Source organism: Coloeus monedula, assembly GCF_965178545.1.
Source record: "Coloeus monedula genome assembly, chromosome: 9".
Lineage (NCBI taxonomy): Eukaryota > Metazoa > Chordata > Aves > Passeriformes > Corvidae > Coloeus > Coloeus monedula.
In genome coordinates, this window is record NC_138789.1 from 6,290,731 (window position 1) to 6,305,606 (window position 14,876).

Consider the following 14,876-nt stretch of genomic DNA (forward strand, 5'->3'; position numbering starts at 1 on the left):
GGACAAATAGCAGTCTGGAGAAAATGGGGATCTATGTCTGATTTCTTTTCAGTAGTTATGTGACTTCCATGAGCCAAAAACTTGTAAGTAGTTGCAGTTACTTTACAAGATACGTTGTATGTCTGGTACATTTTAAAAATGCAGATTTTTAACTCAGTTGTAGGAAAGGCATGGATTAGAAGACAGAATAGAAGAACCTCTGTTGCATCTTGTTGTTTCCATGGGTTGCATTGATCAAACATGATCTGCTGTGAAGTAGCAGAGATCTTCTCCATTCTCTGACAGTGATCCAGCAGTTCCTAGCTCACCTGAAGAGCTTTCCTCTGCTGCCTTCAGGAGCCATCCACATCAGACTCCAGTCTGGGAAGAGCCTGTGACAGACAGCATACCCCGCTCTCCATCCGGGACCAACTTGGGATCCCTGGTACCAACTGAGACAAGGGAGGAGGACAAGGAAATACAGTGAGGACTGAACAGGGCCCTTTCTCTCTGTCTTAGGATAGGACTTTCCAGGACAACACCCATTGTCTTTCTGCTCAAACTGTATCATTTCCCCATGAGATATCTTGGTTGTTCATGTAATGTCAGCATTCCACCATGTCTGATTTTCATGTTATCTGGATTGTTTGCACTGACACAAGATGAGGTAAAGTGGGGACATCGCTTTCTCATGTTGGGCAGGCTGTGCTATATTTTCCCCTTGGTTTGGGCCAGGCTGAGCTTCATTTCCCAAGATCCTGACATGAATACCTCCTGCCTGATTGCAACCCCTCCTTTCCCAGAAATCATCCTATGGAATAAGCCCTGAACAAAATGTTTCCTATCTCCCCTTTAACCCTTTTCCTTCCACCCAGGTGCTCTATGGCCCAAGGCCTGCTCCAGAAGACATGAATTCAGTGTGATTCCCTCATCCTGCCCACTCAGAGGCTGTCAAAAGCCAAAAATGACAGCATTGGAGTGCCAGAAGCAAGCAAGTCACCTGCAATTTCACACCTGCCATCGCTGCTTTCATGGCAGCTGGCAAGGCGAGAAGTTGATGAAGGTCCCACTTGGCCCAGGCTGAAAGTCAATGCAACTGTTGGGCTTTTCAGGGAATGTCCTTCCCTGAAGTAGGAAGACAGGTAGAAAACCTGCTGGCAGCTGCCTGGGGGCATCTGCTGCCTTGCTTAGGAAGCATTTGTTCTTTTTGCACGCTGTCCTGTTCTTGGCAGCAGCTTTCCTGAGCTGGAAAAAGCATTCGCCATCATCAGCACTTTCTGGGCTGCAGATTTCTTTCTGTGATTTCAGATTTCAGATTTCTCTCTGGCTGAGCTGTACTGGCCAAGTCTGTGTCCCTTCTAAGTGAGATTTAATAGTGCCAGGTGAGTAGCGAAAACCATCCAGCAGGTTTTGACTCCGCTGGTCAAATCTAACCTGCAATTTTGATTGTTTCTTCCTACAGGTGTGCAGGAGAGAGGCCATAAACCAGGCTCAGGAGCTCCACAGGACAACTGTGCAGATGCTGTGACAGGCTGGGCTCTGGTACCTGCCTTTCTGCCCTCCACCAAGCTCCTGTTGCCCAGTACTAACAGGAGCCTGTCCTGTCTGTCGCTGGACAAGCCCAGGCTGTAGTTCTCATTTGATGTGAGTTATGGCTCCCAGGGAGCAGCAAACCTGTGGACTTCTCTGTCCCTGACCAAGAGCTCATCACAACAACTTGCTCCTCTATGTCTGTGGACTGAAGACCCCTCACCAAACACACACCACCAGCTGCACATGAGCAGCACGCTCAAGCCAAAGGAAAGGAGCAAGCCCCCTGCAAGAACCAGAGGAATTTAAACAGCAGCAAGACTCAGGACAGAAACCAGACTCACAGAGGCCTGAGTACGTTGCATTGCACAGACACTGTGTTTTGCAGGCTGGCCTCCGGGTCCTAATATCCTCTGACAGCTCCCAGAGCAGGAGCCGAGCAGGTTTTAGAAATTGGATCATGACACCAACTCCTGCGGGAGCTGCTGCTCCAGAGTCCCATTGCCAGGCCTCAGCAAGGCACGCAAGGATCTGCAAGAATGTGCAACCTCCGGTGTTTGGAGCAGTGACTTATCGTCACAAGAGAAATACTGGCCAAATGCTGGGTCCTGTCCACTCCTTAAAAACTGGAATTTTGGAAGGCAGCTTCAGCCAGGCCCTGGTAAATGACCGCTTGTTTGATGGCTAATTGCTTATGAAAACAGAAGGCACAAATCCAATCTGTGCAGGTCTTACACTGTCCATATCACCAAAGCCCACAGAAACACTCACCCCAAATCAAACACTGCCTGTCTGACTTTTAGTGAAATTTTGTTTCCAAGTCCCCTTCTGTCAGACTGCAGAAGTAAAAAAGCTGAAGCCACCCTGGGTAGCTGGGTTCATCAGGAATGTCTTAAGTTACGCTACCAGTTCCATCCTCTTGCCAAGCAGCAAACACACAGAGCCGTGAAAGGACATGCGTGCCTTCCAGTTAATGTCACCTTCACAGCTTCCATAGGTCACAGCACAAGCAGACGTCCGCACCAAAATAAGATGCCAGGCAGAACACGGATCCCGTTCTGAACAATGCCACGAGCCCAGGGAAAGCTGAGGAATTTAAGGGAAGTGGAACAACAGGAAATAAGGAAAGTCCCTCCAGCAAAGGTCCCGTGGCCCATTCAGTGGTCGCTCAGCACTGCATACGGAGAAGTGACACAATGGAGTGACTAAAGGACTGCCTGGCAGATGGCATTCCCATGGCCATTGTTGCCAGCATGGGAACTACACAGATAGCAAACAAGAGCTGCATTCCCAGACACTGGCAGAGACATATCCACTACAAATAAAATGACTTCCTGAAGCTCCTCAAGGCCTGGACACATCATGCCATCATAACTGGTAAATCATATCCTGAGGCAGGAAAAACTGTGCCAGGAGGGGATAAAGAACCAAGAAACCTGGATGAGCAAAGGCTAGGTTTTTGCCTGTGTCCTGGACTAACATTAATTATGAGCATAGATGTAACCTGAGAGTCACTGCAAAAAAAGGAAATCCTCTTCAGAGAGTCTTTGTCTGGCCTAGGGGATATATGGGAGAAGTAGAGGATGAATCCCACCCAAATGTGATCTCACTAGAAGAACATTGCCCTAAGAAGTCACAAGGCTTGGAGAAAGAGACGGGATAATTTTATAGTCTCTTTTCTGGCAATAAAGCCCCTTTAAGATCCCAGGGAAAACAGCTAGAAGCACCAGCTCTGGTCAGGAAAGGAGGAGCTGGACTGCCCTGGGCAGCAGGGTGGGAGGCATGCTGGATAAGCAGCTCTCTCCAAAGGACGCTACACGCAGGCCATGCGTGTAGAGGACAACAACAAGGACAGGCCGGGGGATCCATGTGGTGGTTTAGCTCTCAAAACAGCTCCTGCAGGGATTCAGAGCAGGGCGTTCCGGGCTAATCTCTGCGTCCCCTCAGGGAACCTGAGGATTACTGCTCTGCATCTGCTCATAGGGTTGGGCCCCACCTTGTCAAGGCAGTGGAAGCACTGACAGCCACTCTCAGTTCTTTACTTGGCTTGGGCTCTGTCCCCTGTAGTGCAGCACCTTTAAACTGACTCCCTCACTCACAGGCCTGATGGCTTCTCATGAACCTTGGCTGGGTTTGTCAGCAAGGGCAGGCTCCTGGCAGCATCTACAGAGCTACAGTGCAGCTTCCTTGGCCATCTCAGGGGCTGGCAAAGGGCAACCACGGGAGTGTCTGACCACCACTGGTACCTACCCAGCAGCTGCCGTGGCTGAGTCTTTGGCTGCAGCCCAGGCCAGGGTGGGAGTGGAGGTCCTTGGACAGGAGTCAGCACTATCCCCAGAGCTCTGCTTTCAACTGTAGGCCCATGCTAACTCTTTCAACTTCTCAGCAGAAAGGGCTGCAAAAACCTGGATGGGCTGAGGGGTTTGTGCTGTAACTTATGCACCAAGATCACCGACTTGCTTCTCTTTCTGCTCTTCTCTCTCTCCTGCACCTGCCTGCCAGAGCTCACTGCTGGCCCAGGCACCTTCACGGGACACACTGTTGAGCCTTCCTCCTCCCTTTCAGAACTGGGGATGGTGGTTTGGCATGAGCTCTGGCTGTCCTAGTCCCAGGCAGTCAGCTCCATCTGCTGGTTGCTCTGTCCTCGCCTGCTATGGAAACATGGAAAGCTCCAAGGGACAGTCTTGCTTTTAGCCAGTTTTCTCCCTACACTCACATTCTGCTGTTGAAGCCACAAGTCACAGGGCTGACCCAAATAATTTAAATGATTCACATTTACAAATAGGGAGTATTACTTTGAAAACATTTTATTAAACACTGTTACAAATAGGACAATGTGTATCAGGTTAAATGAGAGGTTTTTAATTTATAGTCATAATTTAAACATAAATTAAAAGAGACTCTCATTTGAAGACTTCTAATGGCTCAAAAAATCATATTTTCCATACATAAATTGATCAACGGCCACAGACCTACTCAAGAACAAGTATTTTACAATATATGTACAGTTAAGAGCACAGAAATATCCACAGTAAAAGCTGCACAAATAAATATGTATGTATATACAAATAAATACATACGTATGTATTACAGTACATAATCCCACAGGGATGAGATAATTTCAGACCTACCTGCTGTGTTCAGAAACCAAAATACTTTGTGTAAGCACTATGGTTCCTAGTGCTGTTATAGTTTAAAAAAAGGTATCTACATTTTCTGGGATAAGCAGCAGAAACCCAAATAATTGCCCATATCACTACAGCCATATCTATTGACTGGAGCATCTTAAAATAAACGGACTTCCACAAACCAGATCAATAGTTTCAGAGCTGTTCAGTGAATATTTTTTCATCCTGACGATCCTGTTTCTGCAAGCATAACTGCTATGACTCCAGAGAAGACGCCTCCAGCAGTGTAGTAAGTGATGTGAAATAATGCATGTCTTCACCTCACCTCGGTACCTTTGAGTGGAGCAGAGGAGGAACCAGCCCCCTCTTTAGGCAGCAGTGCACTACTTGCCCACCATCTGGACAGGAGATGGCAAGCTCCCAGTTAGGATAACTACATGACTCAATGTAGGCAGGATTTGGCCAGAAGGCCAGAGTTTTACTCTCTGCTTGTCTTCAATGGAAATACCAGACAGCTTGAGTTCAAAATTTCTGAGTCATACACAAGGTCAATCTTCTTGTCAGCAAGAGGTAAAAACATCTGGACAGCTGCTGATTTGCATGCAGTTTCATTCTTCAGAAATCTGAGACGTAAGGGAAGGTGGCTTCAATTCCTGCAGAGAGAACAAAATTCCTCTATAAATCAGAAAACTGGCATAGATTTGTATTTGCTCTCATTTCAGAGGAATTTTGTATGCAGCAGGTAGCAGAACTGCATAAAAGTGCTCCTAATACTATATGCAGCTGGACAGAATGCTAAGCACAGTCATCTTTAAGGAGCTGAACAACTATTTCTAAAGCAATAAATCCATCAGTCTTGTTAGGTGCTTCCATGAAATGCCAAGATACACTAGGTATCCCAAAGCATATATTGCTATGTCAGCAATTGTATAGCAATTAGCAGCTCTGATTGATTGCTTGTGTGATTAAAAGCAAGAGAATTTGTGAGTGAAGACATCACACGTGCTTACCTGAAACTCCTGAGTTAGACATTCTCACCAGCACTTTGGAAACTACCTTCACTGGCTGTTTCCTGCCAGTTCCTATAAAACAAAAGTGAGAAGTACTTTAATGACAATAGGTTTATATCAAATAGATTTTAGCAAAGTGATGGCAGTGTTTTTTTCATGTTGCTTTTTGAGACACAACTTACCTGTAAGGAATAAATTTCTTTGCTGCAAGAAGAATAAGAAAAAGTATTAGCATTTCAAGAGAAAAGCCCTAATTCTTGTTGTCTAAATATTTGGGGATTACTACTTTTTTTCTTTTTCAGATGTTCATCCAAAAGCCAAACATGGCATATATGGACGGTTCTTGAAAATAATTTTGGTATTTAACTAAGTATTGGAATTACCACTTTTTCAAAAAGCAAGATATAGGGCTTTGGAGGTTTTGAGGTTTTTCCCTCCATTGAAAATTTTTCAGGAAGGTCAATAAACCAGTGGACCCAGACCAACTGCTCACCTTTTCTCCGGAAGCGCCTTGCAAGCCAAAGGAGGAATGATGCTGTGGACAGCAGAGAGGCAGAAGTGGCTGCTATGCCCACAGAGACGTAGCTGGCTTGGTCAGAGGCTGAAAGGATGAAAAGGTTTCAGTGAGATCAAGGGGCATGTGTGGTCTTTGAAGCCCTCTCTACTTCTTCCCTTTCCTCGCGCTCTTCAAGAGGCATCAGAACTGCAGCTTGTAACACTTAAGTTTTCTCTCAGTGAAACAGGACAGTTCCTGTACGCAAGGTAAAAATTACCCCACCCATTGCCAAAGCAATGGCAAGGCAAGAAACTCCCCACACCAGGGTCTGTCTCTAACCTCCAGCCTTACACAGCAATTTGTGCTCCTCTTATTTTTCATGTTGAAGTTCATATTTTAACTCCCTGTGTGCTATCTTCCTCTTTCAGCAACCCTGCTAAGATTGATTAAATTATTCAAGGTTCTAAATTCTGCTCAAGCAAATGAAAGTGGAATTGAGCTTTTAGGACCTTAGCAAAAGCATTCCAGGCAGGCCAGGGATGTTCCAGCTGAGGGCAGTGGCAGAGCTCTTACTGCCTTGAATGAGAAGGCAAGGCTGAGCTTTCTGTCTTTGAAATTACAGCCTCTGAGAGAAAAGCTCTGTGAGGTCTTTTGGTTGAGGAGTTCATCCAAGAAACTATCACATCAAATAAAAAAAAACCTATAAAATTTTCCTCTGAGAAACAGACTCATGAATGCAGATTTCCCCACAAGGTTGTTTCTCTAGAAAAGCTTTTGTCTCTATTCACATGAATAAAGCTCAATAAGGAAAATATTTTGTTTAAAAACCAAGCAAAAAGAACTGAAATCAAGTTGCAGCTTTTGTTTTTGGATAAGAAATCAACATTTTCCACCAAGATCTTTTAGGATTTTTTCCCTCTTCTATTTTCAAACATGCTGAGTGATTTTTTGAGCTTTTGAATCCATGGACTTCACTACGTGTTCTAGCTCACTGGTTGGTATTACCACCCTTCCACACCTCATCTGACTAGAAACCCAGTGGCACCTCTCTGTGGCTGGTCACAGGCAAAATACCTTCACATGTGGGCAGGCTGGCACTCCAGTTTCCTGAATGGCTGCACTCAAGAACACGAGAGCCATTGAGACGCCGTCCTTCAAGGCAGCTGAAGTGGCAGGAGGTGTTGTACGTGAAGATCCCAGCCCCCTGGGAGCAATCCATAGAGCCTTTCTCAGGAGAGCTCAGTGGTTCACACTGTATGACTGAAACACAAAAAGAAATGGTTAAGAGTCACTAAGGACTTTCCTGTCTTTGGCCCTATTTTTTTTGCCCTGGTATATGTACAATTTATTTTCAAGTTAATTTGGCTTTGGGATGGGAGCAGCTCAGAGCCATGAGCAGGCATTTCTAAGGCACAGCTGAAAACATGGGAACACAGAGTTTAGTTTGGAGCCAGGGCCCTATAGGAATGTGGATTTCTGTGTGTTCCCCAGTGACCAGAAAACTGCAATTTCCAACAGTCTTACCTTTGCATTTTGGCACTGGCTCTGACCACTGTCCCTTTGCCGTGCACTCAGTGCTGGATGGCCCATCCAGGACATATCCCTCACTGCACTGGAAATCACAACGGGAGCCAGAGGTGAGGTCTGCAGGAGCATGGTCACAGGTCACAGAGCCTTCAGCTGGCCATGGGATAGCCTCACACCTCACAGCTGCAACACAAGGAGCACAACAGCAATCAGCACAGATGCTTCAGGAGAACAGCACAATGGCAATGCTGACAGCCCTGAGGGCTCGGGTGAGCAGGGATAAGGAAAGGTACCTGCACAGGCTGGCTGCTGCCTGTCCCAGGCCCCAGAAGACCCACACTGCAGTGTAGCTGGTCCTGTAAGGGTAAATCCTTCCTCACAGGTGAACTCACAGGTGGTACCCCAGGTGAGCTGCACAGAGGGATGGGAGCAGTTCACAGCTCCATGGACAGGCACTTCCAGGGCAGGACAGGTCACAGCTGAAAGGCACAAAGGACAACACAGAGCATAGTTTGGAGTAGGTCAAGATAAACACTCTTCCAGGAGCTGGCAAGAAGACCTACCCTACCTGGAGCTGTCCCCTACAGAACCATCATAGCTCCATTCAGACCTAGCAGTGTCTCAGAAACAGTGATTTCAGGAGGTTGCACAGTGCAGCCAGAGCCCTTAAATATGCACCTAAAGCATTCAAGTTATCCTGGGAATGGCTCCAGATTACTCTCCACCCTGGACTGCATAAACAGACACTGGCTCCCATTTGTGGTTTAGGGAATAAAGAATCCTTGTCAGAACACTCCACTCTAAAAGTGTGTTATTGTGTGTGTTGGAGACACTGCCCCAGAGTGTTGTTTGTCACCCTGCACTGATGTTTCCTTGCTAATACAAGAGGCTAAATGATCCCACCTTGAAATCAGCTTATGAAAAGTGCTACAGACATGGTGGGGATGAATGTTACTCTTTGATTATACTTGATTGAGAAAGTCTCTTCAGCTTCCTCAAGCTACTCTGAGCTTTAATTGATGGTTTCCAACCTAGCAAGTCTTACCTTTGCATTTTGGCACTGGCTCTGACCACTGTCCCTTTGCCGTGCACTCAGTGCTGGATGGCCCATCCAGGACATATCCCTCACTGCACTGGAAATCACAACGGGAGCCAGAGGTGAGGTCTGCAGGAGCATGGTCACAGGTCACAGAGCCTTCAGCTGGCCATGGGATAGCCTCACACCTCACAGCTGCAACACAAGGAGCACAACAGCAATCAGCACAGATGCTTCAGGAGAACAGCACAATGGCAATGCTGACAGCCCTGAGGGCTCGGGTGAGCAGGGATAAGGAAAGGTACCTGCACAGGCTGGCTGCTGCCTGTCCCAGGCCCCAGAAGACCCACACTGCAGTGTAGCTGGTCCTGTAAGGGTAAATCCTTCCTCACAGGTGAACTCACAGGTGGTACCCCAGGTGAGCTGCACAGAGGGATGGGAGCAGTTCACAGCTCCATGGACAGGCACTTCCAGGGCAGGACAGGTCACAGCTGAAAGGCACAAAGGACAACACAGAGCATAGTTTGGAGTAGGTCAAGATAAACACTCTTCCAGGAGCTGGCAAGAAGACCTACCCTACCTGGAGCTGTCCCCTACAGAACCATCATACCTCCATTCAGACCTAGCAGTGTCTCAGAAACAGTGATTTCAGGAGGTTGCACAGTGCAGCCAGAGCCCTTAAATATGCACCTAAAGCATTCAAGTTATCCTGGGAATGGCTCCAGATTACTCTCCACCCTGGACTGCATAAACAGACACTGGCTCCCATTTGTGGTTTAGGGAATAAAGAATCCTTGTCAGAACACTCCACTCTAAAAGTGTGTTATTGTGTGTGTTGGAGACACTGCCCCAGAGTGTTGTTTGTCACCCTGCACTGATGTTTCCTTGCTAATACAAGAGGCTAAATGATCCCACCTTGAGATCAGCTTATGAAAAGTGCTACAGACATGGTGGGGATGAATGTTACTCTTTGATTATACTTGATTGAGAAAGTCTCTTCAGCTTCTTCAAGCTACTCTGAGCTTTAATTGATGGTTTCCAACCTAGCAAGTCTTACCTTTGCATTTTGGCACTGGCTCTGACCACTGTCCCTTTGCCGTGCACTCAGTGCTGGATGGCCCATCCAGGACATATCCCTCACTGCACTGGAAATCACAACGGGAGCCAGAGGTGAGGTCTGCAGGAGCATGGTCACAGGTCACAGAGCCTTCAGCTGGCCATGGGATAGCCTCACACCTCACAGCTGCAACACAAGGAGCACAACAGCAATCAGCACAGATGCTTCAGGAGAACAGCACAATGGCAATGCTGACAGCCCTGAGGGCTCGGGTGAGCAGGGATAAGGAAAGGTACCTGCACAGGCTGGCTGCTGCCTGTCCCAGGCCCCAGAAGACCCACACTGCAGTGTAGCTGGTCCTGTAAGGGTAAATCCTTCCTCACAGGTGAACTCACAGGTGGTACCCCAGGTGAGCTGCACAGAGGGATGGGAGCAGTTCACAGCTCCATGGGCAGGCATTTCCAAGGCAGGACAGGTCACAGCTGAAAGGCACAAAGGACAACACAGAGCTTAGTTTGCAACAAACCATAGAAAGTTTTTTTCTTTTCTGGTACTTAGCAATACACCCACTGAACAGGAGCAACTTTAGAAAGGGGTCTACTATGCCACCATCTCAGAAAGCAGACAAGAAGGGGAAATATCTCAAAATGGGAAACTGGCTCTTAAGGCAAGACTGCTAATTCATACACAGCTCATGACAGCAACTATTTACAATCCAAAATTTCCCTATTTTGACTGCTGCTGGGTGATGTTTGAGGCTTGAACTTGATTAGGAAAGTAGCTCGTTCTGAGCCAAACACCTCAAAAAATAATTCCTACAGTCAGGAGTAACTGGCCTGTTGAAAGCAGTCTCACAGCTAGGTCATCTCAATTCCCTGTTCCCACCTAAGAGTTGGAAAAGTCTTTCCCTACAAGGAACAAGGCCAGAACATTCATCCTACTCATTTCACCTCCTCAGGAACAGAGACCTGTGAGATGAAATGAAATAGCACCTACACCACGTAATTAGTTACAAAGGAATTGGCCAAACTTCCATCTGTACCTACTGTCAGAGCAGCACTGAGGTTTACAGGGCTATGTACAATGCAGAAAACTCACCATTGCATGCTGCAAGGGGGGCAGACCAGACCCCAGAGGAGGTACAGCGAACAGACTCCAGTGCAGTCAGCTCATAGCCCTCCTCACACTGAACTGTGCAGGACGAGTTGTAGCGGAAGCTCCCCAATGGATGGTGGCACTCAAGGCTCCCATGATCAGGTTTCTTTAGTGGATCACAACTCTTAACTTCAAAGAAGCACAAGAAGGTACACAGTCAGTCTCTTTGGCTGAGCAGGTAAACCAAGAAACCAAACTGAACACTAGCTAGCATGAGTTGGTCAAAAAGCAGGATGAAGTAATCTTACCAAACTCGCATTCAGGCCCATAGAACCCAGGGTTGCAATGGCAGGTGTGATTGTTAATGGTCTCTATGCATTCTCCATGGCCACTGCAGAGAGATGAGTTGCAAGAAGCTGAAAAAAAAAAATACAGCAAATTATGAAAGAATCAACAACAGCTACTAATGAAACCTGGCTAGCACTTTGTTTATCTTTCTAACACTAAACAAGCCCTTTGTATAGAAAAAGAAAATCGAAGGGTTTGGTACTTAGGATTATCCTGTCATTTCACAGAATTTCTGAACTCCACACTTTTTACAGACTAGCTCACAGTAAAAGGATTGAGCTGGCTGGAAACTCCAAGACCGCTTGTTCTGAGGTAAATATTAGCAATATTTAAAACGCAAAAGGAACAATAAAAATACTCAACAGGTACATTATTCATTAACTCACCACAGCTCTAATTTGGCTGATATTTGACTATGATTTTTTTTTCATGACTTGCATTAGCCACTTCTACACAAAGCATTTAATCTAATCCAGTGGTCTATAGCCAGCAGACAGATGCTTCCAAAAGGGCAATTCTTAACTTGGTAGAGCCACTTAGAGAGGGATGGAAGTTACCATCTGAAAGAGCCTGCTTCTCTCCTCTGATTATAGAGAAGGTCTGCTGATTTGCCCCTAAAAGGATGCAAAATATTCTGGGAGCTAAAAGGTGAGAATAATCCAAATCTTAGAACAAGGACAACCTCAACCCCATAAGTAAGCATAAGTGTACAAGTGCTTACAGGGTCAGGTAGCTGATATATAAGATGAAGTTAACTCATCCCAGCCACCACCTCATCTCCACAGGGACACACTGGAATGACCTTTATCACACCATACCTGTGTAGCACAAGGCGACCTTCTTTTTCTCACACTGCTCATCATTCCATTTGCCGTCATCCTTCCCTCTTTTGATGTAGATCTCAACGCAGTCCTCATTGTTCCCTTTGCCATTTGGCTCACCTGAAGCCCAGTTTCTTGCTTCTTCTGTCAATTCTTTGTTAGTTCCAGTCCAGGTCCATACATCATTAATTTTTCTGATTCCAATCCAGTAGTAACCCGGATTGAAGGGTAAGAAGCCATTGAGGTGCTTGATTTCCTCCTTATTCTGGATGGCAACCAGGTTAGTGTACTTCTTTCTGCACCACAGCTCTGCTTCCCTGTAGGTCATGTTTGTGTCTGAATAATGGTATGTCCACCCATTCACCCCCTGAAGTACTGTAAGTCCTAGAATAAAAAGATATCTAAAAGTTGGTGTCTGACTTCTCCCCTCCTCTCTCCCTAGAAGAGGACATATAAAGCTCTATAAATACTGCAAACTTGTCAGTATCTGAAGCTGCATAAAAACTAGTGGCAATTATTTTACAAAAAAATCACCTGGCAAACTTCAAATCAGGCAAGTCAGCTTCAAGTACAGGGACTTCAGCCTGTGAAACTATGTCTGATCACACAAAGCTTTGAGACTTCACAGCAGACTGTAGGAGCCAATTATGGCTTTCACAGGCAAGCAGGAAAAACATGCCATTGCATCCAGAGGTGTTTCTGTGTGAACACAGCCTCAGGTTAATTAGGGCAGGTTCAAAAATTCTGTTTGATGCTGAGCTCAAAGAGAACAGTCACACTAATATTGCTATCCAACTAGTTTTCTACGCAGAGAAATACATACTTACCATAGGCAAGAAGAGATAGGAACTGCAAGCAAATCATGTTTTCTGAGTTTTCTCTTCTCTATCTTTTAAGCAGATGGCTATGAGAAATCAAAGAAACACGTTTGTAAAAAAAAAAATAGTGAGCTGTCAAAATTCCATATAAACTATTGTCCATGCAATGCTTGCTACATACTTTTAAACAAGACTTGAGTAGGATTTCCATTTCTAGGAAATTATTAATTTTAAAGCAGTTTTTAATATCAAGATACTTTTAAATGCAAACAACTTTTAAGGAACCCAAACACAGCTGTCCCATTCACCTTTAGCTGAGCAGTGAAACAGAATAGCAGAGGCCATTTCTACTCACAGTTTGTAGCTGCAGTGTCCAGGTGACAGAATTCCTCTGAGCTGTTTCCCAGAGATTGCTTTCTGTGGCTAAGTGGATGAACTCAGTCTTGAAAATCAAGTTCAGCTCCAAGTGTCTGGACTCTGTAATGCTCTGCCTTTTATTCCCTCAACTAGCCTCTCCTCCACTAGACGGGAAATTCCATGTGGAAAAAAATTTCTTGGAAAATCCCAGGATCTGGCCCTCCCACACGTCAAGACGGATGTTTCCCCTTGCCAGATCAACCCTCCCAGAAAGACACACTGTGCTGAAAAACTGCCAAGTGCCACATCACAAACTTTTACTGACAGAAACACACAATTCCAGGATATCAAGGATGAGGATGATGGTTAGCTCGAATTAATTGCATGAATAAGCAGATTCCAATTTTTCACCTGGCATAATGTTTTGCAGCAAGGAGATGTTAGTTCTTCCAGTATCTCAGTAGGAAAGGCACCAACACTCAAAGCTGGTTAACTAAGTTTGAGTAAAAATGGAAACAGCAGCAGCCCTTCCTTGTGGATCTCAGCATTGCAGAGCTCTCATTTTGGTCAGGTTTGCCAGTCTCAGGATTGCTGGAACTTTTCTACAGCCCTGCTCACAATACAGGTTCATCAGTCACGCATAGCAGTCAAGCTTGAAACATGCACCTTGCTTTGAAGAGTCCCTTGCACCATATTCTTCCATGTTGTGATCTCAATAGAGTTACAACTCCTGAACAGGTGCATATAATATTTCAGGTGGACAAGACAGTACACTAGGAATTGACACGCATTTATTGTGTATACCCTGATTAATTATACTACTGCATAAAGCTTCACCATTATGGATGGGGATTAATGAGGCTGAACGTGCAAAGGACTCAACAAGGGTTGTCAGCAATAGGGGGCCACAGCTGTAAAGCATAGTTAGAGTTTATACGGTGCATATTGGAGCTCTAATTTTGGAGCCTCAACCTGTTCTTACAGACTAAAAATCAGTGGATTCCAGATTCCAAGCTAATATCAACTGGTATCACCCAATTTTTTCACAAAAAATAAAAAGAATTGTCAGGTAGCCAAAGATCTCTGCCCATCAAAGAAATCATCTCAGAAAAGGGCAAAGAATAAAGAGTATATTCTAAACCAACTTCAGTTACTAACAAATTATGAGAGTTGACTAGAAATTGCAATGAAGTCCTAGAAAGCAAGTCAAAGTTAGTTACTGAAGGGAGTGAGCATTAAAAACAACACACTGAATATTTGTAGGGAGAGGAGCGCTTTCTAGCAGGTGTGAACTAGCAAAGCTGGAAACACAAATGGACAATCAAGAAACTCTGGAAAGCTAAGGTTAGCTTTTGGCTGGCCTGGGCAACATTTGCTTAGAAGAACCAGACTTCCCGAGGCTTCCAGGCAGCATCAGATCAGGACTGCTGTTTATTTAGCCTCAAACTGGGAATGAAAACACTTCCTGTTTGCCAGCCCTTCTCTGTTAGGAGGATTTACCATCTCAAGAACACAGACAGAAGCTGGTATTTTAATGTACCTGAACAGCACATTATGCAGCAGGGCCTGATTTCACAGGGGTTCTGTAAACATTATTCTACTACAGACTAACGTTAATCAGTCTTGATAGGGCAGGCTTTTTTTTGTTTGTTTTTGTTGTTGTTGTTGGGTTTT

The 14,876-nt window shown here is 45.4% G+C and overlaps 1 protein-coding gene across 1 annotated transcript; it reads right to left on the reverse strand.

The window, feature by feature from the left end:
* Positions 1–5,252: 5,252 nt before the first annotated feature.
* On the reverse strand, positions 5,253–13,294 carry SELE (selectin E; the record flags this gene model as incomplete). The annotated part of the gene is made up of 13 exons (XM_082287011.1): positions 13,201–13,294; positions 12,855–12,931; positions 12,025–12,411; positions 11,167–11,274; positions 10,862–11,047; positions 10,060–10,245; positions 9,764–9,949; positions 9,012–9,197; positions 8,716–8,901; positions 7,218–7,403; positions 6,141–6,248; positions 5,648–5,719; positions 5,253–5,290 (listed from the first exon to the last, which is right to left on the reverse strand). Exons 2-13 carry the CDS (start codon positions 12,889–12,891, stop codon positions 5,253–5,255), a joined length of 1,866 nt encoding a protein of 621 aa, XP_082143137.1. The 5' UTR covers positions 12,892–12,931; positions 13,201–13,294.
* Positions 13,295–14,876: the final 1,582 nt, after the last annotated feature.